At 56.1% G+C, this 26,520-nt stretch overlaps 1 protein-coding gene across 3 annotated transcripts in view; it reads left to right on the top strand.

Moving 5' to 3' along the window:
- The window catches only part of LOC125449022 (von Willebrand factor A domain-containing protein 5A-like), a 69,339-nt gene that overhangs the window by 30,961 nt on the left and 11,858 nt on the right, over positions 1–26,520 (top strand). For 2 of the 3 annotated variants that reach the window (XM_059641749.1, XM_059641750.1), the window contains exons 10-17: positions 642–721; positions 2,587–2,701; positions 6,904–7,062; positions 7,526–7,629; positions 14,234–14,445; positions 14,721–14,798; positions 21,777–21,878; positions 22,425–22,484. In XM_059641749.1, the coding sequence (XP_059497732.1) occupies positions 642–721; positions 2,587–2,701; positions 6,904–7,062; positions 7,526–7,629; positions 14,234–14,445; positions 14,721–14,798; positions 21,777–21,878; positions 22,425–22,484 (910 nt within the window). The remainder of the gene's footprint in view (positions 1–641; positions 722–2,586; positions 2,702–6,903; positions 7,063–7,525; positions 7,630–14,233; positions 14,446–14,720; positions 14,799–21,776; positions 21,879–22,424; positions 22,485–26,520) is intronic. The other variant, XM_059641751.1, reaches the window with a different exon arrangement.

Genomic DNA, 26,520 nt, shown 5'->3' with positions numbered 1-26,520 from the left:
ATTTCCCACGGCTAACCCACCCTGACCCACACATCCCTGTGCACTATGGGTAATTTCCCATGGCTAACCCACCCTAACCCCTCACTTCCCTGGGCACTATGGGTAATTCCCCACGGCTAACCCACCCTAACCCCTCACATCCCGGGGCACTATGGGTAATTTCCCATGGCTAACCCACCCTGACCCCCACATCCCTGTGCACTATGGGTAATTCCCCACGGCTAACCCACCTTAACCTGCATATCCCTGGGCACTATGGGTAATTTCCCACAGCTAACCCACCCTAACCCGCACATCCCTGTGCACTATGGGTAATTTCCCACGGCTAACCCACCCTGACCCGCACATCCCTGTGCACTATGGGTAATTTCCCATGGCTAACCCACCCTAACCCCTCACTTCCCTGGGCACTATGGGTAATTCCCCACAGCTAACCCACCCTAACCCCTCACATCCCGGGGCACTATGGGTAATTTCCCATGGCTAAACCACCTTAACCTGCACATCCCTGGGCACTATGGGTAATTCCCCACGACTAACCCACTCATCCCTGTGCACTATGGGTAATTTCCCATGGCTAACACACCTTAACCTGCTCGCATGCTCGCTCACACACTAATTTCTTTTCTCTGTTGTGCCAGCTGTTTGTTTTCACCGATGGTGAGGTGTCGAACACGAAGATGGTGATTGACGAGGTTCGGAAGAATGCCCACAGTCACAGGTAACAGGATCTAGACTATCAGGCGTCTCTCTCAGTGGGCACAGGTGTCGCATGTGGCCTGCGTCCTTCAGCTGGGCACACCCGGAGTCCGGGAGCTGGGGTGCAATTCTTCGAAGGTGCGTTCCACAGTGATTGCCATGGAGTGAATGCTCACTAAACTTTCCAAAAGATCCCCCTTACCAATGGCTTCTCCAGAATACTCCTTGCGTTCTGCTTGGCTGAACATGTGGCATTGTCCAAGTGGCTGGTATTGAATGAGACGCTGAGCCGAGGGCTTTCTCTCAGCTGCAAGTAAAGACCACATTGGTCACTGTTGGAGGAAAATTGAGTTTGGAGGCTAGATCTCGGCGGCTCCCCACCACCCCAAAGGCAGATCTTTAGCCCCCAGTCGACATCACCACTGGACACATATTCTGAGCCCATTGATCTTACAGAGCACCCATGGGTGGCTGCACCTCTGCAATTGCAGTCGGACAACATTTTAACGTGAGGCCTCATTGGCTGTAAACTTCACTTTGTTAACGTGATCATTGAATCGTGGAATCACTACAGTGCGAAGAGTGGCCATTCATCCGATCGGGTTCACACCGAGAGTCCAACCTGCATTCCAGCCAGACACACTACCCCCGACCTTCTCCCCATCACCCTCATTTTCCACAGCTAACTCACTTTAGTCTGAACATCCCTGTGCACTATGGGTAATTTCTCATGGTTAACCGACCCTAACCCACACATCCCTGTGCACTATGGGTAATTCCCCACGGTTAACCGACCCTAACCCGCACATCCCTGTGCACTATGGGTAATTCCCCACGGCTAACCCACCCTAACCCGCACATCCCTGTGCACTATGGGTAATTCCCCACGGCTAACCCACCCTAACCCGCACATCCCTGGGCACTATGGGTAATTCCCCATGGCTAACCCACCCTAACCCGCACATCCCTGGGCACTATGGGTAATTTCCCCTGGCTAACCCACTTTAGTCTGCACATCCCTGGAAACTATGGGTAATTTCTCATGGTTAACCGACCCTAACCCGCACATCCCTGTGCACTATGGGTAATTCCCCACGGTTAACCGACCCTAACCCGCACATCCCTGTGCACTATGGGTAATTCCCCACGGCTAACCCACCCTAACCCGCACATCCCTGTGCACTATGGGTAATTCCCCACGGTTAACCGACCCTAACCCGCACATCCCTGTGCACTATGGGTAATTCCCCACGGCTAACCCACCCTAACCCGCACATCCCTGGGCACTATGGGTAATTTCCCCTGGCTAACCCACTTTAGTCTGCACATCCCTGGAAACTATGGGTAATTTCTCATGGTTAACTGACCCTAACCCGCACATCCCTGTGCACTATGGGTAATTTCCCACGGCTAACCCCCCCAACCCCGCACATCCCTGGGCACAATGGGTAATTTCACAAGGTTAACCCACCCTAACATGCAAATTCCTAGGCACTGTGGGTGATTTTGCATGGGAAACCCACCCAAACCTGCACACCCCTGGCCTGTAGGAGGAAACTGGAGCCCTCGGAGAAAACCCACACAGACACGGGGAGAATGTGCAAACTCCGCACAGACATTCGCCCGAGGTTGGGATTGAACCTGGGTCCCTGATGCTGTGAGGCAGCAGCGCTAACCAGAGCAGTGGGATGAATGAGACTGTGTATGAGATGGCAATACAAAGATCTTCCCTCTCAAGCCCTACTGCAGCAAAAAACTTCGATTGCAGGAACTGGAGAAGGCCTGGTCATTGAGACCGCATAGCCCTTTGATCCCATTCTGTCACGGCACTCCTCTCCCCTCCCGGCTGTCCTACTGTACATAATCTGACTGGCCCCTCCTTTCCAGGTGCTTTGCCTTTGGGATCGGTGAGGGGGCCTCGACCCAGCTCATCAAAGGCATCGCCAAGGCTGCCTCTGGGAATGCTGAGTTCATCACCGGCAAGGAGAGGATGCAGCCCAAGGTAGGCAGCATTTCTGAGGGTGCCTGTGGCCAACCAGGCCAGGGGGAGCTGGGGATTAACCCTGAGCTTGGACGGCGACTGAAGTTATTTCCCAAACACTAACAGTGACTGGAGAGGTGAGCCCCCAGTCCTTCAGCCAGGGCCATATCAGTTTCTTCAGCCACACTGAAGGAACAGCCGATATATTTCCAAGTCGGGATGGGGAGTGGCTCGGAGTGAGGGGATCCCACAGGGGGCTGGTGTTCCCATGTAGTTGCTGCCCCCCCCCTTGTCCTTCTGGAGGGTAGAGGGGCAGTGGGGGGGTGGTTTGGAAGATGCTGCCTGAGGAGCCTTGGTGAGGCTCTGCAGGGCGTCTTGCAGATAGTACACACTGCTGCGGCTGTGCCTGAGCGGTGGGTGGGGGGGGAGCAGGTGTTTATGGATGTGGTGCCGATCAAGTGGTGGTGGGGGCGTGCTGCTTTATCCCTGGACAGTGTGGAGCTCCTTGAGTGTGGCCGGAGCTGCCCCCCCCCACCCCCCAATCCAGGAGCAAGTGGAGAGTATCCCATCGCTGGCCTGACTATGTGCCTTGTTGATGGTGGGACAGGGCTTTGGTGGGGGGCAGGGGGGATATGGGGAGACAGGAGTGGAGCGACTCGCTGCAGGATTCCTGGCCTCCAACCTGCTCCTGCAGCCACGAGTTTGTGTGGTGAGTCCAATGGAGTTTCTGGCCAATTGTAACCCGCAGGATGTTGATAGTTGGGCGCGGCGGGGCCGGGGGGTTGGTGTGGAATTGAGTGATGGTAATGCCATGGAATGTCAAGGGGGCAGTGGTTAGATTGGCTTGGATTGGAGCTGGTCACTTGCCACTTGTCAGCCCAAGCATCAATATTATCCAGATTTTGTTGCATTTGGACGTGGACTGCTTCAGTACTCGAGCAGCAGTGTAATAAGCAGATGATTGCTGTCATGAAATCGTAAATGATAAAGCAGACTTTGTGAGCTACTGCTTCTTAGTAACTTCTTGGTATGACAAAGCTTAAAGATCGCTAAAGACAGACAGCTTTGTCACAGCTTTTTATAGGGTCATGCAGCACAGAAGCAGAGTCTAGGGGCTCAGGTCCATAATTCGTTGGAGTTTGTGTCCAGGCAGACAGGGGAGTTAAGAACACATTCAACACGCTTGCTTTCAGCGCTCAGACGTTTGAGTGCAGAAGCTGGGATGTCAGGCTGAGGTTGTACAGGGGTGTGGGTGAGGCCTCTTCTGGAGCACTGTGTCCCGTTCTGGCCGCTCCATTACAGGAAGGATATGATTAAACTGGAGAGGGTTCAGAAGAGATTTACCAGGGTGTTGGCGGGGTATGGAGGGTTTGAGTTACAGGGAGAGGCAGGATAGGCTGGGGCTTTATTTACTGGAGGGTGGGAGGTTGAGGGGTAACCTTACAGAGGTTTATAAAGTATAGGCTTCGTCTCTCTCACCTTATCAGCATAACCCTCTATACTTTTCTTCCATATGTACTAACCTACCTTCCACTTACTTACATCAGCGCTAGTCTCCTCAATAGTACTGCGTACTGCGTTCAAACCATTTCTTGGGTATAGATATTTCATATAAAATTCTTTGCTGGATCTGCTGGTATTTTGCTGTTGTATACACGCAAAGCCCCTAGTTTTGTTTCACATAGCTACTGCCCTTATTCCCGTTCCATGTTTAAGATTTAATAACACAGAGGGAGGTCAAAGTGTTGCCAACTAATTTTTCAGCTGGGGAGCTGGACTGCACTGAAGCACATGGCTTCTGAAGGATGGCATTTACTTCCTTTATTCATTCACGGGATGAGGGTGTTGCTGGCCGCGCCAGCATTTCTTGCCCATCCCTAGTTGCCCAGAGAGTCAGCCACATCGCTGCGGGGTCTGGAGCAGCATGTCGGCCAGACCAGTATCCCGTCACACTCCTGGCTGTGTGCCTTGTTGATGGCGGGACAGGGCTTTGGGGGAAGAGTCGAGAGGTGAGTGACTTGCTGCAGAACTCCCAACCTCTGACGCCTGACCAGATCAGGGTGGCAGTATCCTTCCCTGAAGGACATTAGTGAACCAGATGGGTTTTGTTTCCCCTGAGAATTGACAACAGGTTCATGGCCATCATTACCTTCCAGATGTTTTATTGAATTCAAATTCCACCGTCTGCCCTGGCGGGATTCGAGCCCAGGGCCCCAGAACATTACCTGGGCCTCAGGATTAAGAGTCTGGCAACAATGCCACCTAGGCCATCGCCGCTCCCTTAATGTGCATTTGGTAAATGGCTTTGTGCAAGGCAGATCATACCTTATTAACTTGACTGAATTTTTTGAGGAGGTGATGAAGGTGATCGATGAGGGTAGAGCGGTGGATGTTGTTTACATGGATTTCAGTCAGGCTTTTGACAAGGTCCCTCAGTAGACTCATCCAGAAGATTAACGTACATGGGATGCACAGTGACTTGGCCGTTTGGATTCCGAATTTGTTTGCCCATAGAAGGCAGAGGGTGGTGGTGGAAGGGTGCTTTTCTGGCTGGAGGACCATGACTAGTGGTGTCCTGTAGGGACCCGTACTGGGGCCTCTGCTGTTTGTGATATACATATGAATGACTTGGATGAAAATGTAGATGTGTGGCTTCGTGAGTTTCAAGATGACACAAAGACCAATGGACTTCCGGATGGCGTAGAAGATTGTCAAAGGATACAGTGGGATATAGATCAGTTGCTGATGTGGATGTTGAAATGGCAGATGAGGTTTAATCCAGGTAAGTGCGAGGAGCTGCTCTTTGGGAGATCGAATGTGAGGGCAAAGTATACAGTTAACGGCATTGTTGTACATACAGAGGGACCTTGGGATTCAAATTCATTGCTCCCTGAAAGTGGCCACTCAAGTAGATAGGGTGGTAAAGAAGGCGTATGGCATGCTTGCCTTTAATGGTCGGGGAATTGAGTACAAGAGTCAGGATGTCCTGTTGCAGCTTTGGTCAGGCCACAGTTAGAGTGTTGCGTTAAATTCTGGTGGCTACATTACAGGAAGGATGTGGCGGCTTTGGAGCGGGTGCAGAAGAGGTTTGCCAGGATGCTTCCTGGATTAGAGGGTATGAACAATAAGGAGAGGCTAGAAAAACTCACGTTGTTTTCCCTGGGGAAGCAGAAACTTGATAGACTATAAAATTATGGGATGCATAGATAGGTTTGACAGTGAGAATCTTTTTTCCCAAGAGTTAGAATGTCTAATACTGGGGGAATGCATTTAAGATGAGAGGGGGAAAGTTCAAAGGAGATATGAAGGATAAGGTTTTTTTTTACACAGAATAGTTGGAGTCTGGAACATGCTGCCAGGGCTGGTGGTGGAGGCAGATATATTCGGGGCATTTAAGGGGCTTTTAGAGAAACACCTGGCTTTGTAAGGAATGGAGGGATATGGACCAAGGGCAGGCAGAAGGATTTAGTTTAATTTGGCATCATGTTCAGCACAACATAATGCACTGTACAATTCTGTGTATCATCCTTCCCATTGCAGGGAGACCAGAATTAATTCCTAAAGCGGCCCTGACCAATGTCCCTGTACAGCCCCAACACGACCCTCCCGACTCCTTGTACTCAACGCACTGACCCATAAAGGCGAGCGTCCCGAACAGCGCCCTCACCGCCCTGTCTACCTGCAGCTCCACTTTCCAGGAACTATGTCCCTGCTCCCCCCGGGGTCTCTGTTCAGCAACACTCCCCGGGACCTTATCATTCAGTGCACAAGTCCTGCCCTGCTGTGCCTTCCCTAAAGCACTTTTAGTGCAGCGCCTCACGTTTATCTGTGGCCTCTTCTTTGCTTTGTCAGACAAAGCAGTGTTTGCGGGATTGTAATGCAAAAGAAGTAAGACCTGCTTTCAAACTGCCTGAGTTATACAAATGAAATGGAAATCTACCAATGTCTGTTTGCGAACATGAAACAGAGAAGTTAAAGGCCCATCCACCCTCCCAGCAGTACGGGAGTTCTCCCTGGTCTGACATACGTCTCCTCTGCCAACGTGGCTGATATCCAGTGACAGTTGATTATGGGATCGTGCTGTGTAGAAATGGGATTGCGCTCCACCAGGGGCCAGACGGTAACAGAGGCCCTTCGCGTGGAGATTGAAGTGTTGTGGGTTGTCCTGCGGGAGTGAAAAATACTGTTGAAATGTGTGTGTGTCTCTCTCTCACTCTCTGTAGGTGCTTCAGAGTTTAAAGTTTGCTCTGCAGCCTGCTGCTTCAGGCCTGAGCATTGACTGGGAGCTGCCAGCTGGACTGGAGGCTGTCCTGTTATCCCAGCCGCCCACCGTCATCTTCAATGGTCAGCGGTCCATCATCTACGCACAGCTGAAGGGGAAGGTGAGGAGCGGACCCCCCCGCCCGGGACTGGAGGAGGGCAGGACTTCCCACCTGGGCCCTCACCCAGCTGGGCCAAGGGTGAACCCAGGGCAACGGGGTCTGACTGCCACAGGGCAGTGCAGAAAATAAACTTTATCAGCCTCTGTGTCAGAGACCCCCCCGCCCTCCTATTAGAGAGGGAGTCTCTCCGTCAGGGACCCCTGCTGCAGAGAGAGTCTCTCCATTAGGGTTAGAGACAGAGTCTTCCTGTGCAGATCCTTTTAAAAGGGGGAAGTGTTTGAACGTCTGTGTTGAAAATTTACGGTCTGCGGGGTTTCCCGTGCTGGGAGGAAAGGGGAACTGGGATTTTCTGGGCTGGGAAGGTAGGGACAGTGGGGTTTCCCGTGCTGGGAAGGCAGGGACTGTAGTAAAGTGTAATGTTCCTTGCTCTATGATGTTAACCTGTGCTCCTCACCTCCCCCAGCTTGACCCCAGTCTGGAAGGTGCGATGTTCCTGAAATATTCCCTGGGAGAAGAGCATGTGCAAAACAGCATCCGGTTCAAACTACAGCCCGGGAAATCTGTGAGGTAACTGTCCCCACCTCACCGCTTCAGTATCGTAGCCGAGATCCCAAATCTGGGATCCTGTCGGCGCAATGTCCTGACACCTGCGATAGAGTCTGTCGGTGGGACTTATTTCAGTCAGGTCACCCCCTCATTCATATAAGCTCCAATGCGCAAACACCTCGGCTCCTCAACCTGCTCAGCCTGGGTGTCCTTCACATAAGTCTCTGAGCTGCCTGACCGTCTTTCCTCAAAGATGAGGTAGATGAGAGTAAACCGGTTGATGTGGTGTATGTGGATTTCAGCAAGGCGTTCGATAAGGTTCCCCACAATAGGCTATTGTACAAAATGCGGAGGAATGGGATGGTGGGAGATATAGCAGTTTGGATCGGAAGTTGGCTTGCTGAAAGAAGACAGAGGGTGATAGTTGATGGGAAATATTCATCCTGGAGACCAGTTACTAGTGGTGTACCGCAAGGGTCGGTGTTGGGTCCACTGCTGTTTGTCATTTTTATAAATGACCTGGATGAGGGCGTAGAAGGATGGGTTAGTAAATTTGCAGACGACACTAAGGTCGGTGGAGTTGTGGATAGTGACGAAGGATGCTGTAGGTTGCAGAGAGACATAGATAAGCTGCAGAGCTGGGCTGAGAGGTGGCAAATGGAGTTTAATGCAGACAAGTGTGAGGTGATGCACTTTGGTAGGAGTAACCGGAATGCAAAGTACTGGGCTAATGGTAAGATTCTTAGCAGTGTAGATGAGCAGAGAGATCTCAGTGTCCATGTACACAGATCCTTGAAAGTTGCCCCCCAGGTTGACAGGGCTGTTAAGAAGGCATACAGTGTTTTAGCTTTTATCAATAGAGGGATTGAGTTCCAGAACGAAGAGGTTATGGTGAAGCTGTACAAAACTCTGGTGCGGCCGCACTTGGAGTATTGCGTACAGTTCTGGTCACCGCATTATAAGAAGGATGTGGAAGCTTTAGAAAGGGTGCAGAGGAGATTTACTAGGATGTTGCCTGGTATGGAGGGAAGGTCTTACGAGGAAAGGCTGAGGGACTTGAGGCTGTTTTCATTAGAGAGAAGAAGGTTGAGAGGTGACTTAATTGAAACATATAAAATAATCAGAGGGTTAGATAGGGTGGATAGGGAGAGCCTTTTTCCTAGGATGGTGACGGCGAGCACGAGGGGGCATAGCTTTAAATTGAGGGGTGAAAGATATAGGACAGATGTCAGAGGTAGTTTCTTTACTCAGAGAGTAGTAAGGGAATGGAACGCTTTGCCTGCAACGGGAGTAGATTCGCCAACTTTAGGTACATTTAAGTCGTCATTGGACAAGCATATGGACGTACACGGAATAGTGTAGGTTAGATGGGCTTGAGATCGGTATGACAGGTTGGCACAACATCGAGGGCCGAAGGGCCTGTACTGTGCTGTAATATCCTATGTTCTGTGTAAATAGTGATACCAAAACCGCGCACGGTATTCAAGATGTGGCCCTACCTGCGCAAACTGAGACATGTGCTTCTCAGCTTGGTCTCCCGCAGACCGGGAGGACACCACTTCAAAATAAAACGGAAGCCGCTTAGGACTGAGATGAGGCTTTTTTTTTGGTTTTGCTCCCCCTGAGGATGCTCAGCCGTCGAATATATTTAAAGCCTTGAGTCGAGAGATTGCTAACAGCCAATAATGTAGGGGATATGCCTTTATGTTAAATGACATCGAATGGCAGATTGAAAACAGCCCTCTCCTGCTCTCATCTGCCAACATTAAGATGCCCTTGTGATAAAGAGCAGCGTCCCATTTATTGTCTCCGCTACGCGCTGCCGTTTGTACGAACCTTTGGTAGCTCGTGCTAGAACACTCAAATGCCCCCCTCTCCTGCTTTTGATTCCCCCCCACCCCCCAGCTAAAGTGAACATCCCCCTGCATTCCCCACCCATTTTCCAGACTTCTGTCCTTCACTCAGCCCGCAGCCGCCTTCCCCTATCCCTCTTCGTGCGGCGCGTGTGAATTTAACCTGTGCACCCTCACTCGACTCGCCTCTTCTAAGCTGCTGCGGTCAACTGTCGAAAAAAAACGTTGAGAGAGGTGCCAGCAAGGATGGGACCCCACCTTGTCAGAACCCACCAGTCAGACAGAGACCCGCTCCTGAATCTGCTGCATCAGTCCCGGTCAGCCGACCTCCTGTCCCTTACCCCTGTAGCGAGAGCTCTTGTTTCCCTTTGACCTTATCACATCTCACCTGGAAATGTGAGGAAAATATGTCCACAGAGATGTGCCTGCTTCAAAGGATCCCAATAAGTGGGCTCAGCGTGAATTCCACCCCCCCCCCCGACAAAAGCCCCTTCCCACTCACCGTGAGCTTTTATTACCTGCGCGGGTGTCATCCCTTTTGTGATCGATTCGAACACGTTCTCTCGACAAATGTGGAGCCACCTGGGCATGCAGGTCCCCGTTTTCTCCGGCTTCCACCTCTTCTCCTTAAACGGGGGAGGATCTGTTTGCCATAACAAGGTGTAGAGCTGGATGAACACAGCAGGCCAAGCAGCATCAGAGGAGTAGGAAAGCTGATGTTTCCAGCCTGGACCCTTCTTCAGAAATGGTGGAGGGGCTTGAGGTGGGAGGAAAGGGATAGGTGGGAGGAAGGACAGGTTAGGGAGGCGGGGATGAGCTGGGCTGGTTTTGGGATGTGGTAGCATGAGGGAGATTTTGCAGCTTGTGAAGCCCACGTTGATACCATTAGGCTACAGGGTTCCCAGGCGGAATATGAGTTGCTGTTCCTGCAACCTTCGGGTGGCATCATTGTGGCACTGCAGGAGGCCCATGATGGACATGCCATCTAAAGAATGGGAGGGGGAGTTGAAATGGTTTGCGACTGGGAGGTGCAGTTGTTTATTGCGAACCGAGTGTAGGTGTTCTGCAAAGCGGCCCCCAAGCCTCCGCTTGGTTTCCCCAATGTAGAGGAAGCCACAATGGGAACAGCAGATACGGTACACCACATAACCGTCATCTCCCAAACCATCCACAACCTCACCACCTCAGGTGACCTCCCACCCACAGCCTCCAACCTCATTGTTCCCCAACCCCACACGGCCCACTTCTATCTCCTTCCCAAAATCCACAAACCTGCCTACCCTGGTCGACCTATTGTCTCCGCCTGCTCCTGCCCCACCGGACTCATCTCTACCTATCTGGACTCCATTTTCTCCCCTGTAGTCCAGGAACTCCCTACCTATATCCGTGACACCGCCCTCCGCCTCCTCCAGAACTTCCAATTCCCTGGCCCCCAACACCTCATTTTCACCATGGACGTCCAGTCCCTATACACCTGTATTCCTCATGCAGATGGCCTCAAGGCTCTCCACTTCTTCCTGTCCCACAGGCCCGACCAGTCCCCCTCCACCGACACCCTCACCTGCCTAGCCGAACTCGTCCTCACCCTCAACGACTTCTCCTTCAATCCCTCCCACTTCCTACAGACTAAGGGGGTGGCCATGGGTACCCACATGGGCCCCAGCTATGCCTGCCTCTTTGTAGGTTACGTGGAACAGTCCCTCTTCCGCACCTACACAGGCTCCAAACCCCACCTCTTCCTCCGTTACATTGATGACTGTATCAGCGCCGCCTTGTGCTCCCACGAGGAGCTCGAACAGTTCATCCACTTCACCAACACCTTCCACCCCAACCTTAAGTTCACCTGGACCATCTCTGATACCTCTCTCTCCTTCCTGGACGTCTCTGTCTCCATCTCAGGCAATCACCTGGAAACCGATATCCATTTCAAGCCCACTGTCTCCCACAGCTACCTAGAATACACCTTTTCCCACTCATCTTCCTGCAAAAATTCCATCCTCTATTTCCAATTCCTCCGCCTCCGCCACGTCTGGTCCCAGGATGAGGCATTCCACTCCTGAACATCTCAGTTGTCCTCATTTTTTCAGGACCACAACCTGCCCCCCAACAGTGGTTGAGAACGCCCTCGACCGTGTCTCCTGCATTTCCTCCAACTCATCCCTCTTACCCCCTCTTCACAATAACAACCAAAACAGTTTGCCCCTCGTCCTCACGGACCACCCCAACAACCTCCAGCTCCAAAGCATCATCCTCCGACACTTCCGCTATCTACAATCCGACCCCACCACCCAAGACATTTTTCCATCCACACCCTTATCTGCTTTCCGGAGGGACCACTCTCTCCATGACTCCCTCGTCTGCTCCACAGGAGCAGGCAGGAGATTCCTCAGATGACATGTCCATCCTGGGCCTCCTGCAGTGCCACAATGATGCCACCCGAAGGTTGCAGGAACAGCAACTCATATTCCGTTTGGGAACCCTGCAGCCCAATGGTATCAATGTGGACTTCACCAGCTTCAAAATCTCCCCTTCCCCCACCGCATCCCAAAACCAGCCCAGTTCGTCTGGGCCTCCCTAACCTGTCCTTCCTCCCACCTATCCCTTCCTTCCACCCCCATTTCCTACCTACTAACCTCATCCCGCCCCCTTGACCTGTCTGTCCTCCCTGGACTGACCTATCCCCTCCCTACCTCCCCACCTACACTCACCTTTACTGGCTCCATCCCCTGTCTGTCTTTGATCTGCCTGTCTCCTCTCCACCAGTCTTCTCCTCTATCCATCTTCTATCCGCCTCCCCCCTCTCTCCCTATGTATTTCAGAACCCCCTTCACCTCCCCTATTTCTGAAGCAGGTTCTAGGCCCGAAACGTCAGCCTCGTTGCCCCTCTGACGCTGCTTGGCCGGCTGTGTTCACCCAGCCCCACACTGCGTTATCTCCATTGAAGGGCAGTTGGCTTCCATGACGGTCTGGGCCATGCATTCCCACATCTGTGGTTTCTTACAGCCCTGGGTAGAGCAGTTGCCGTACCAGGGACGTGATGCACCCGGACAGTATGCTTTCAGTGGTGCTTCTGTGGGAAGTTGGTGGGGCTCCCTACGGACATGCCGAATTTCCTGAGCCGCCTGAGGAAGAAGAGGCACTGCTGTGATTTCTTGACTCGGTGGGACGCCCAGAGCAGATCGTCGGTTAATGTCCCTCCCCGGAACGTCCCTGTCCCCTCTCTCAGCCTCTGCTCTGTCAGTGTAGACGGGGATGTGCCCTCCTGCTTTCTTTCTGAAGTCGACGACCAGTTCTTTTGTGTAGCCGACACCGAGGGAGAGGTTCTTCTCATTGCACCATGTCACCAAGCCCTCTATCTGCCTCCTGTATTCTGACTCATCGTTGTTTGATCACTGACCTCACACAGTTACTTCCTTTTAATCTGCATTTAATGCTTCCCCTTTGCCAGATCGCACACAGCTCCGGTAACAATCCGGCGATTATAACCTCTGAGATTTCTCTTTTCCATTCGGTACACCCCCCTCCCTCGTGGCTGTTTCTGTGAAAGCTGAGTACCTTCAGAGCTGCTGAGCTTAAATGGCGGGACTGCCTGCTCGTAAGCCAAATCTGTTTGCTGCCTCTTACTGTTTGCCCTGGGTTGCAGAGGGAATTCACACGTTCCCACAGACTGGGCACATTGCCTCCTCCCACCACCTAAAGAATATTCGTTATTTACGATTTCCTTACTTATAAATGTATTAGAATATATTGCCAATTTGTGGGCTGTGTTAAAATTCAAGGTCACAAGTGAGCTTAACCACACACCAGGTACTGCACAGGCAGTGAGCCCCTCTCTCTGCAGTGCAACAAAACAATGATTCCAGGCATTGTGTCAGAAATCACACGACGCCAAGCTACAGTCCAACAGGTTTATTGGAAAACACAAGCTTTCCTCGCCTCACTGCTCCTTCAGGCTCCACTGAGCGAGGTGCTATCAGACACACAATTTATAAGGACAAGATTAAAGGGTCACACCGCTGATGAGGATGTACTAAACAAACCTAAGATGCTGTTAAATCTTAAATCTTTAAGTTTTAATTGATTAATGTGTTTACGTAAATTCCCAAATTCCTTTCAAGTCGCCGCCCTGACAGAACTAAACGTTTTAAAAATGTAAAGCACAGGCGACATTTTAGGTCAGACAGTGCGTGATAGGTGTGAGGCCTCGTTAATATCTGTTTGTGTTTTGGTTTGGAGTCAGACTGGTTTTATTTCTAAAGTAGGAATTTATAAAACGCCACATTGACTCACTGTTTATAAATTGTGTGCTTTTTCAACAAAATGGAATGCATCTCCAAATACAAATCCTCCCCGTGTGAGTGTGAGTGCGCGCGCGCGCGTGTGTGTGTGTGTGTGTGTGTGTGTGTGTGTGTGTGTGTGTGTGTGTGTGTGTGTGTGTGTGTGTGTGTGTGTGTGTGTGTGTGTGTGTGTGTGTGTGTGTGTGTGTGTGTACAGTGCAGTGGAGTCCTGTCCTGAGACATGAACCTGCGACTCTGGTTAAGGCCGGCCCCATGCCGTGGAACGTGATTGGCGACTCTGCTTTTCTGTGTACCCCGGAGTCTGCCTTGGACAACAATTCCCCGAAGATCCGAGGCCGAACGTCCCTCGGCACCGATGTGTTCCCCCGCTTGGAGGGAACGTCTCGGCCTGGACCCCTGGTGTGAGGTGTCCATTCAGCCATTGCCTTCTACACCTCACCCATTTCCAAGACCTCTCTTCTGCTCTTCCGCCAGGTCCACCATCCACCGGCTGGCCGCCAAGAAGATGATAGAGGCATTGGAGTCCGGATCTGAGCGAGACGCGAAGGACACGAAGGAGCGTATTGTTCAGATCAGCACGCAGGCGAACATCGTCTCCTCCCAAACAGCCTTCATCGCCATCAACAAAGACCTGAACCAGCCGCTGCAGGGCCCTCTGGTCAGGCGTAATGTCCCTCTCTCGATGTGTAAGTCACCCTCCCTTCAGCAGGCTGACGGTCGTATCACCTCGAGCACAGCTGCCATTGCACCTCCAGTGCTCAGGAAAGGCTCGCTGCCACCTCCTCTGTCTAGCTGGCAGAAGATTGCGGGCCTAGGTTCATGTCCATCCCTCGCATCCCCACGCTCTGTCTCTGTGTCTCTCTGCAAACCTCTGCCTTGGCGAGGGGCCGGGTTGGAAGATTTGGAAAGGAGTGAGTCGGTGAATGGGATTTTCCTCACGGTCATTTCCATTCTGTTCCAGATCGTGTTCGACAGGTCCGGATGTGCGCTGCTGTGACGAGGATGCCCGGTGGCAGTTGTGCTCCAGTGGTCGGTTCAGGTAATATTTGCTGCATATTATCCAGGTCACTGCATGGTGTGCCCAGGGCCCTCTTCGGTTCAAATGCACGTGTGTCCACTCGGCAGGAATATGCTACAGTTCCTCACCCGCTCCCCGCCAAGACTCAGGCTCTCACCCACATTCCCGTACACCCCACCCAGCCTCACACCCTCACCCACATTCCCGTACACCCCACCCAGCCTCAGGGTCTCACCCACACTCCCGTACACCCCACCCAGCCTCAGGGTCTCACCCACACTCCCATACACCCCACCCAGCCTCACACCCTCACCCACATTCCCGTACACCCCACCCAGCCTCAGGGTCTCACCCACACTCCCATACACCCCACCCAGCCTCACACCCTCACCCACATTCCCGTACACCCCACCCAGCCTCACGCTCTCACCCACATTCCCGTACACCCCACCCAGCCTCACACCCTCACCCACATTCCCGTACACCCCACCCAGCCTCAGGGTCTCACCCACACTCCCGTACACCCCACCCAGCCTCACACCCTCACCCACATTCCCGTACACCCCACCCAGCCTCAGGGTCTCACCCACACTCCCATACACCCCACCCAGCCTCACACCCTCACCCACATTCCCGTACACCCCACCCAGCCTCACGCTCTCACCCACATTCCCGTACACCCCACCCAGCCTCACGCTCTCACCCACACTCCCGTACACCCCACCCAGCCTCACGCTCTCACCCACACTCCCGTACACCCCACCCAGCCTCACGCTCTCACCCACACTCCCGTACACCCCACCCAGCCTCACACCCTCACCCACACTCCCGTACACCCCACCCAGCCTCACGCTCTCACCCACATTCCCGTACACCCCACCCAGCCTCACGCTCTCACCCACACTCCCGTACACCCCACCCAGCCTCACACCCTCACCCACACTCCCGTACACCCCACCCAGCCTCACACCCTCACCCACATTCCCGTACACCCCACCCAGCCTCACGCTCTCACCCACACTCCCGTACACCCCACCCAGCCTCACACCCTCACCCACACTCCCGTACACCCCACCCAGCCTCACACCCTCACCCACATTCCCGTACACCCCACCCAGCCTCACGCTCTCACCCACACTCCCGTACACCCCACCCAGCCTCACACCCTCACCCACATTCCCGTACACCCCACCCAGCCTCACACCCTCACCCACACTCCCGTACACCCCACCCAGCCTCACACCCTCACCCACACTCCCGTACACCCCACCCAGCCTCACGCTCTCACCCACACTCCCGTACACCCCACCCAGCCTCACACCCTCACCCACACTCCCGTACACCCCACCCAGCCTCACACCCTCACCCACACTCCCGTACACCCCACCCAGCCTCACGCTCTCACCCACACTCCCGTACACCCCACCCAGCCTCACGCTCTCACCCACACTCCCGTACACCCCACCCAGCCTCAGGCTCTCACCCACACTCCCGTACACCCCACCCAGCCTCACTCCCTCACCCACACTCCCGTACACCCCACCCAGCCTCAGGCTCTCACCCACACTCCCGTACACCCCACCCAGCCTCACGCTCTCACCCACATTCCCGTACACCCCACCCAGCCTCAGGCTCTCACCCACACTCCCGTACACCCCACCCAGCCTCAGGCTCTCACCCACACTCCCGTACACCCCACCCAGCCTCAGGCTCTCACCCACATTCCCGTACACCCCACCCAGCCTCAGGCTCTCACCCACACTCCTGTACACCCCACCCAGCCTCACGCTCTCACCCACATTCCCGTACACCCCACCCAGCCTCACGCTCTCACCCACACTCCCGTACACCCCACCCAGCCTCAGGCTCTCACCCACATTCCCGTACACCCCACCCAGCCTCAGGCTCTCACCCACACTCCCGTACACCCCACCCAGCCTCACGCTCTCACCCACATTCCCGTACACCCCACCCAGCCTCAGGCTCTCACCCACACTCCCGTACACCCCACCCAGCCTCACGCTCTCACCCACATTCCCGTACACCCCACCCAGCCTCACGCTCTCACCCACACTCCCGTACACCCCACCCAGCCTCAGGCTCTCACCCACACTCCCGTACACCCCACCCAGCCTCACGCTCTCACCCACATTCCCGTACACCCCACCCAGCCTCACGCTCTCACCCACACTCCCGTACACCCCACCCAGGCTCAGGCTCTCACCCACACTCCCGTACACCCCACCCAGCCTCAGGCTCTCACCCACACTCCCGTACACCCCACCCAGCCTCACACCCTCACCCACATTCCCGTACAACCCACCCTGCCTCACGCTCTCACCCACACTCCCGTACACCCCACCCAGCCTCACACCCTCACCCACATTCCCGTACACCCCACCCAGCCTCACACCCTCACCCACACTCCCGTACACCCCACCCAGCCTCACACCCTCACCCACATTCCCGTACACCCACCCAGCCTCAGGCTCTCACCCACACTCCCGTACACCCCACCCAGCCTCACGCTCTCACCCACACTCCCGTACACCCCACCCAGCCTCACGCCCTCACCCACACTCCCGTACACCCCACCCAGCCTCAGGCTCTCACCCACACTCCCGTACACCCCACCCAGCCTCACGCTCTCACCCACATTCCCGTACACCCCACCCAGCCTCAGGCTCTCACCCACACTCCCGTACACCCCACCCAGCCTCAGGCTCTCACCCACACTCCCGTACACCCCACCCAGCCTCAGGCTCTCACCCACATTCCCGTACACCCCACCCAGCCTCAGGCTCTCACCCACACTCCCGTACACCCCACCCAGCCTCACGCTCTCACCCACATTCCCGTACACCCCACCCAGCCTCACGCTCTCACCCACACTCCCGTACACCCCACCCAGCCTCAGGCTCTCACCCACATTCCCGTACACCCCACCCAGCCTCACGCTCTCACCCACACTCCCGTACACCCCACCCAGCCTCAGGCTCTCACCCACATTCCCGTACACCCCACCCAGCCTCAGGCTCTCACCCACACTCCCGTACACCCCACCCAGCCTCAGGCTCTCACCCACACTCCCGTACACCCCACCCAGCCTCACGCTCTCACCCACATTCCCGTACACCCCACCCAGCCTCACGCTCTCACCCACACTCCCGTACACCCCACCCAGCCTCAGGCTCTCACCCACACTCCCGTACACCCCACCCAGCCTCAGGCTCTCACCCACATTCCCGTACACCCCACCCAGCCTCGGGCTCTCACCCACATTCCCGTACACCCCACCCAGCCTCACACCCTCACCCACATTCCCGTACACCCCACACAGCCTCGGGCTCTCACCCAGACTCCCTTACACCCCACCCAGCCTCGGGCTCTCACCCACATTCCCGTACACCCCACCCAGCCTCACACCCTCACCCACATTCCCGTACACCCCACCCAGCCTCACACCCTCACCCACACTCCCGTACACCCCACCCAGCCTCACACCCTCACCCACATTCCTGTACACCCCACCCAGCCTCACGCTCTCACCCACACTCCCGTACACCCCACCCAGCCTCACACCCTCACCCACATTCCCGTACACCCCACCCAGCCTCGGGCTCTCACCCACATTCCCGTACACCCCACCCAGCCTCACACCCTCACCCACATTCCCGTACACCCCACCCAGCCTCGGGCTCTCACCCACATTCCCGTACACCCCACCCAGCCTCACACCCTCACCCACATTCCCGTACACCCCACACAGCCTCGGGCTCTCACCCAGACTCCCTTACACCCCACCCAGCCTCGGGCTCTCACCCACATTCCCGTACACCCCACCCAGCCTCACACCCTCACCCACATTCCCGTACACCCCACCCAGCCTCACACCCTCACCCACATTCCCGTACACCCCACCCAGCCTCACACCCTCACCCACATTCCCGTACACCCCACCCAGCCTCAGGGTCTCACCCACACTCCCGTACACCCCACCCAGCCTCAGGGTCTCACCCACACTCCCGTACACCCCACCCAGCCTCACACCCTCACCCACACTCCCGTACACCCCACCCAGCCTCACACTCTCACCCACATTCCCGTACACCCCACCCAGCCTCGGGCTCTCACCCACATTCCCGTACACCCCACCCAGCCTCACACCCTCACCCACATTCCCGTACACCCCACCCAGCCTCACACCCTCACCCACATTCCCGTACACCCCACCCAGCCTCACACCCTCACCCACATTCCCGTACACCCCACCCAGCCTCACACCCTCACCCACATTCCCGTACACCCCACCCAGCCTCACGCTCTCACCCACATTCCCGTACACCCCACCCAGCCTCGGGCTCTCACCCAGACTCCCGTACACCCCACCCAGCCTCAAAGCCTCACCCACACTCCCGTACACCCCACCCAGCCTCACACCCTCACCCACACTCCCGTACACCCCACCCAGCCTCACGCTCTCACCCACACTCCCGTACACCCCACCCAGCCTCACACCCTCACCCAGACTCCCGTACACCCCACCCAGCCTCACAGCCTCACCCACACTCCCGTACACCCCACCCAGCCTCGGGCTCTCACCCAGACTCCCGTACACCCCACCCAGCCTCAAAGCCTCACCCACACTCCCGTACACCCCACCCAGCCTCGGGCTCTCACCCAGACTCCCGTACACCCCACCCAGCCTCAAAGCCTCACCCACACTCCCGTACACCCCACCCAGCCTCACGCTCTCACCCACACTCCCGTACACCCCACCCAGCCTCGGGCTCTCACCCACATTCCCGTACACCCCACCCAGCCTCGGGCTCTCACCCAGACTCCCGTACACCCCACCCAGCCTCAAAGCCTCACCCACACTCCCGTACACCCCACCCAGCCTCGGGCTCTCACCCAGACTCCCGTACACCCCACCCAGCCTCAAAGCCTCACCCACACTCCCGTACACCCCACCCAGCCTCACGCTCTCACCCACACTCCCGTACACCCCACCCAGCCTCGGGCTCTCACCCACATTCCCGTACACCCCACCCAGCCTCGGGCTCTCACCCACATTCCCGTACACCCCACCCAGCCTCACAGCCTCACCCACACTCCCGTACACCCCACCCAGCCTCGGGCTCTCACCCACATTCCCGTACACCCCACCCAGCCTCAGGCTCTCACCCACATTCCCGTACACCCCACCCAGCCTCGGCTCTCACCCACATTCCCGTACACCCCACCCAGCCTCACACCCTCACCCACACTCCCGTACACCCCACCCAGCCTCGGGCTCTCACCCAGACTCCCGTACACCCCACCCAGCCTCACACCCTCACCCACACTCCCGTACACCCCACCCAGCCTCACACCCTCACCCACATTCCCGTACACCCCACACAGCCTCAGGCTCTCACCCACATTCCCGTACACCCCACCCAGCCTCACACCCTCACCCACATTCCCGTACACCCCACCCAGCCTCGGGCTCTCACCCACACTCCCGTACACCCCACCCAGCCTCGGGCTCTCACCCACATTCCCGTACACCCCACCCAGCCTCACACCCTCACCCACACTCCCGTACACCCCACCCAGCCTCACACCCTCACCCACATTCCCGTACACCCCACACAGCCTCAGGCTCTCACCCACATTCCCGTACACCCCACACAGCCTCAGGCTCTCACCCACATTCCCGTACACCCCACCCAGCCTCACACCCTCACCCACATTCCCGTACACCCCACCCAGCCTCGGGCTCTCACCCACACTCCCGTACACCCCACCCAGCCTCACGCTCTCACCCACACTCCCGTACACCCCACCCAGCCTCGGGCTCTCACCCAGACTCCCGTACACCCCACCCAGCCTCGGGCTCTCACCCACACTCCCGTACACCCCACCCAGCCTCACGCTCTCACCCACACTCCCGTACACCCCACCCAGCCTCGGGCTCTCACCCACACTCCCGTACACCCCACCCAGCCTCACGCTCTCACCCACACTCCCGTACACCCCACCCAGCCTCGGGCTCTCACCCACACTCCCGTACACCCCACCCAGCCTCACAGCCTCACCCACACTCCCGTACACCCCACCCAGCCTCGGGCTCTCACCCACACTCCCGTACACCCCACCCAGCCTCACAGCCTCACCCACACTCCCGTACACCCCACCCAGCCTCGGGCTCTCACCCACATTCCCGTACACCCCACCCAGCCTCACGCTCTCACCCAGACTCCCGTACACCCCACCCAGCCTCACGCTCTCACCCACACTCCCGTACACCCCACCCAGCCTCGGGCTCTCACCCACATTCCCGTACACCCCACCCAGCCTCACACTCTCACCCACATTCCCGTACACCCCACCCAGCCTCGGGCTCTCACCCAGACTCCCGTACACCCCACCCAGCCTCGGGCTCTCACCCAGACTCCCGTACACCCCACCCAGCCTCAGGTGCTGACTTGAACAACCCCCCTACCCAACGAGGTATCTTTTCCCTGAGGGAGTGTGTGGGATTGTGCAGTGGCAGGGGTGTGGCGAATGAGATTCCTGTCCCAACGTTCCCCCCACCTCCCCCCGCAACCACCACCAGTGAGTGATGATGTCTAGGTGAACAAAAGTATGTAACAGGGTGTGGGTGAATTTTGGAAACCCCCACTGAAGGGGCAGGTGTGCCGGGAAAGGGGTCCTGGGTCCCAGGGATCCCAGCGGCGCTCTGTCTCCCCCTTCGATCCCCCGATCTCTTCCCCCCTCCCACCTCCACTCCCATCTCCCACTCACCACCTCCATCGCGATTGCAGGCTCTGCCGCGGTCAGGTAGGCCCCAGTCTGCGGCAGGGCGGCAAGATCACAGTTTTCTCGCGGGGTTTGGGGGGGGGTGTGCGGAGGAGCAGGGGTGGAGGAGGGTGGTGGCCTGTTGGGGGAGGGTGGGAGTGTGATGGAGGATCTGGTAAGCTGCCTCAGTCCGTTCCGTTGTCCTCTCGACAGGCAGCATGTTGCCATTCAGAATGAAATCAGGACGTTTGGCCTTCCAAGGTGTTTCAGGCGCCATGTTTGAAGCTACATGTGAGGCAGACTCTTTTTGCCCAGGTAAAGACTGCGGTTGTGGGGGGGGGGGGGGGGGGGGGTGGGGTCATGTGGGATGGCGGACATCATAAGCAATTCACTTGGGTGTGCACCCTTTGGGGGGTGGGGGGAGTGTGTGTGGGGCTGTGTTATGAAATTTGTACCTACCCCAGCACAACACTCGCAGGCTTGCAGGGGCAGAGGGGATCCTGGGATACTTGACCACCAGAAGGCTGCAGGAGGGGGTTAACGGGGCAGTTAGGAAGTGAGTGAGGGGGAGGGGGCCCCGTCTTTATCAGGCGTAGCGCACGAACTGTGAGAGCCGGGAGGTGATGTGGGAGCCGAGCAGGGCTTTGGTGAGGCCCACAGCGAGAGCACCGTGTGCGGTTCTGGTCCCCCCCGCCCCAACACACTGTCGGAAGGGTGTGATTGTACTGTGGGTTGGGGGCATGGTGTTGTTAGTCTTAAGAGGAGAGGGTGAATAGGTTGGGCCTGTACATGTTGGCCTATGGATGGGAGGGAGAATGCAATTAGCATTGACCTAACGCTGTCCCAATGATCTCCCCGCAGACATGTCATGCGATTCATGGGAATCTTCTGAGGGTTTTGTTGTGAAGGATCAGTCATCAGGTAAAAAAACAAACCCTACGCCATAACCTTTCACCTCCTCAAATTGTCCAAGACTAGCGAAGTACTATTTTTGACCTGCCGTCACCTGACACGTGCACAGCAGGATCCCAGGCCCACAGAGTTTAGAGGAATGACCTTATAGGAACAGACAGGATTCTTAGTGCGGGTGGGGGGACCTGACAGCAGGGGAGATGGGGAGGGGTTGTTACCCCCTTGTGTAGGAGAGTCTAGGTCCAGAGGGCGAGGGGATCGTCCAGCTGAAGACGGAGGATGGGGAGGAATTCCTTCTCTCTCCATGGGGGGTGTGGGTGGGAATGAATCAGTGGGATTCTTTACCGCAGTGTGGAGGCTATGGAGGCCGGGTCATCGAGGGAATTTGAAGCTGAGAGAGAGAGGGATTGTTAATCAGGAAGAGAATTGAGGGTGAGGGGGAATGAGGCAGCAAAGTGGGAGTTGAGGATGGTCAGATGCCCTTGAATGGCAGAGCAGATTCGAAGGGCTGAATGGCCAACGTCTTATGGCCTTTTAAAGTTCCCCTAATCCTTTTCCTGTGCACCAAATTACACCCCCCCCACCACCCCGTGCCCCCACTGCTGTGCCCAAGCATCCAATGTTAACAATTGGGTTGGGAGTGCTTCACTGTCAGAAACTCTGCCATTCGTTTCGGTCGCTAACAATCCCAGAACCAGCTTTGGTCTGACTGCTCAGCACTTATCTGTTGCAAAATCACTGATTCATCCCGGGATAGGAGCAGAAGTAGGCCATTCAGCCCCATGAGCTGACTCAGCCATTCAAAATGACCGTGGGCAGGCCTCGCAGCCCAGTGCCCTGATCCCCGCCATATCCTTTAATCCCTTCAGCTGCAAGAGATGTATCCAGCTCCTTCTTGATGCCTTGTAATGTTCTGACCTCTGCCACTTTTCACAGGCTCAAAGTAAAGTCACAGAGCTGTACAGCATGGAAACAGACCCTTCGCCCCAACCCGCCTGTGCCAACCAGATATCCTAACTCAATCCAGTCCCATTTGCCTTCGTTCGGCCCCCTATCCCTCTAAACCCCTCCCTATCCATGTCCCCATCCCGATGCCTTTTAAATGCTGTAACTGTACCGGCCGCCACCCACTTCCTCTGGCAGCCCGTTCCCCCCACCCTCTGTGTGAAATAGTTACCCCTCAGATCCATTTTAAATCTTTCCCCTCCCACCTTAAACCTACCCCCCTCTAGTTTTGGACTCCCCCCTACCCTGGGGGGAAAGACCGTGTCTATTTACCCATATCCATGCCCCTCATGATGTTATAAGCCTCTATAAGGTCACCCTCTCAGCCTCCGACACTCCAAGGAAAAGAGCCCCAGCCTCTCCCTGTAGTTCAAACCACTCTCTGGGGTGAAGACACCTCTCTTCATCTCAGCCCTAAGATGTTTACCCTGATCCCGAAACCACGACTTCCCAGCTACGGACCCCTGCCCCGTCAAACCTGTCCGGTCTCCCCGTTCGATTCTGCCCCCTGCGCCCCCATTCTCCTAGACTCCAGCGAACACAGTCCTCACCAACTCGATCTCTCCTCGGACTGGTAAAACCCGTGGAGAGCTGGTCACCTGCTTCTGGCCCAGGTCGTGGCGTGTGCACACATCGGCCAACCCCTCCCGACCCCCGACCCCCAGCTTTTGCCATTCTTGGCCACATCCTCGTGAAAGGACGAAGGTGCAGCCATTGTGTGGTTCTGCAGGATGGCATTGTTGCTGGATAGGCCGTCCCCATGTGCGCTTTGAACTGAGCCACACCAGAGGGCAAAAAGGAGGCTGCAGGGCCTGGAGTCACAAGGATGGCAGAGAGGGTGAGCGAAGACTCCCGTGCCCGAAGGAATATCCATCAACCCCACAGGGTATTCCTTTTAAAAGGGATCCAATTCCCGTGATTCATAGGGATTGAATTCCAATGCTCTCAGGTACGCCATGGGATTTAACCCGACATCCTCGCAGCAGTAATCTCTGGGCTAGGGCATGGTGGCTCACCGGTTAGCGCAGCAGCCTCACAGCGCCAGGGACCCAGCTTTGATTCTACCCTCAGGCGACGGACGGTCTGTGTGGAGGTTGCATATTCCCTCCCCACTCCAGCGTCTGCGTGGGTTTCCTCTGGGGCTCCAGTTTCCTCCCACAGTCCAAAGATGTGCAGGTTAGGGTGGATTGGCCATGCTAAATTGCCCCATAGTGCACAGGGATGTGCGGGTTAGGGCAGGTTAGCCGTGGGGAATTACCCATAGTGCACAGGGATGTGGGGGTTAGGGTGGGTTAGCTGTGGGGAATTACCCATAGTGCACAGGGATGTGGGGGTTAGGGTGGGTTAGCCGTGGGGAATTACCCATAGTGCACCGGGATGTGGGGGTTAGGGTGGGTTAGCCGTGGGGAATTACCCATAGTGCACAGGGATGTGCGGGTTAGGGTGGGTTAGCTGTGGGGAATTACCCATAGTGCACAGGGATGTGCGGGTTAGGGTGGGTTAGCTGTGGGGAATTACCCATAGTGCACAGGGATGTGCTGGTTTGGGTGGGTTAGCCGTGGGGAATTACCCATAGTGCTCAGGGATGTGCGGGTTAGGGTGGGTTAGCCGTGGGGAATTACCCATAGTGCACAGGGATGTGCGGGTTAGGGTGGGTGAGCTGTGGGGAATTACCCATAGTGCACAGGGATGTGTGGGTTAGGGTGTGGTAACCGTGGGGAATTACCCATAGTGCACAGGGATGTGCGGGTTAGGGTGGGTTAGCCGTGGGGAATTACCCATAGTGCACAGGGATGTGCGGGTTAGGGTGGGTGAGCTGTGGGGAATTACCCATAGTGCACAGGGATGTGTGGGTTAGGGTGTGGTAACCGTGGGGAATTACCCATAGTGCACAGGGATGTGCGGGTTAGGGTGGGTTAGCCGTGGGGAATTACCCATAGTGCACAGGGATGTGGGGGTTAGGGTGGGTTAGCCGTGGGGAATTACCCATAGTGCACAGGGATGTGCGGGTTAGGGTGGGTGAGCTGTGGGGAATTACCCATAGTGCACAGGGATGTGCGGGTTAGAGTGGGTTAGCCGTGGGTAATTACCCATAGTGCACAGGGATGTGCGGGTGAGGGTGGGTAAGCCGTGGGTAATTACCCATAGTGCACAGGGATGTGCGGGTTTGGGTGGGTTAGCCATGGGGAATTACCCATAGTGCACAGGGATGTGCGGGTTAGGGTGGGTTAGCCGTGGGGTATTACCCATAGTGCACAGGGATGTGTGGGTTAGGGTGGGATAGCCGTGGGGAATTACCCATAGTGCACAGGGATGTGTGGGTTAGGGTGGGTTAGCCGTGGGGAATTACCCATAGTGCACAGGGATGTGCGGGTTAGGGTGGGTTAGCCGTGGGGAAGCTACCCATAGGGCACAGGGATGTGCGGGTTAGGGTGGGTTAGCCGTGGGGAATTACCCATAGTGCCCAGGGATGTGCGGGTTAGGTTGGGATGCCGTGGGGAATTACCCATAGTGCACAGGGATGTGTGGGTGAGCCGTGGGTAATTACCCATAGTGCACAGGGGTGTGCGGGTTAGGTTGGGATGCCGTGGGGAATTACCCATAGTGCCCAGGGATGTGCGGGTTAGGGGGGGATGCCGTGGGGAATTACCCATAGTGCACAGGGATGTGTGGGTGAGCCGTGGTTAATTACCCATAGTGCACAGGGGTGTGCGGGTTAGGGTGGGTTAGCCGTGGGGAATTACCCATAGTGCACAGGGATGTGCGGGTTAGGGTGGGTTAGCCATGTGAATTACCCATAGTGCACAGGGATGTGTGGGTTAGGGTGGGTTAGCCGTGAGGAATTACCCATAGTGCACAGGGATGTGCGGGTTAGGGTGGGTTAGCCGTGGGGAATTACCCATAGTGCACAGGGATGTGGGGTTAGGGTGGGTTAGCCGTGGGGAATTACCCATAGTGCACAGGGATGTGCAGGTCAGGGTGGGTTAGCCGTGGTGAATTACCCATAGTGCACAGGGATGTGCGGGTTAGGGTGGGTTAG

Source organism: Stegostoma tigrinum, chromosome 43 (genome assembly GCF_030684315.1).
Source record: "Stegostoma tigrinum isolate sSteTig4 chromosome 43, sSteTig4.hap1, whole genome shotgun sequence".
In the NCBI taxonomy this organism is placed as follows: domain Eukaryota; kingdom Metazoa; phylum Chordata; class Chondrichthyes; order Orectolobiformes; family Stegostomatidae; genus Stegostoma; species Stegostoma tigrinum.
Note: the sequence above shows the minus strand (reverse complement) of the source record. Positions and strands in the feature narration are given on the sequence as shown.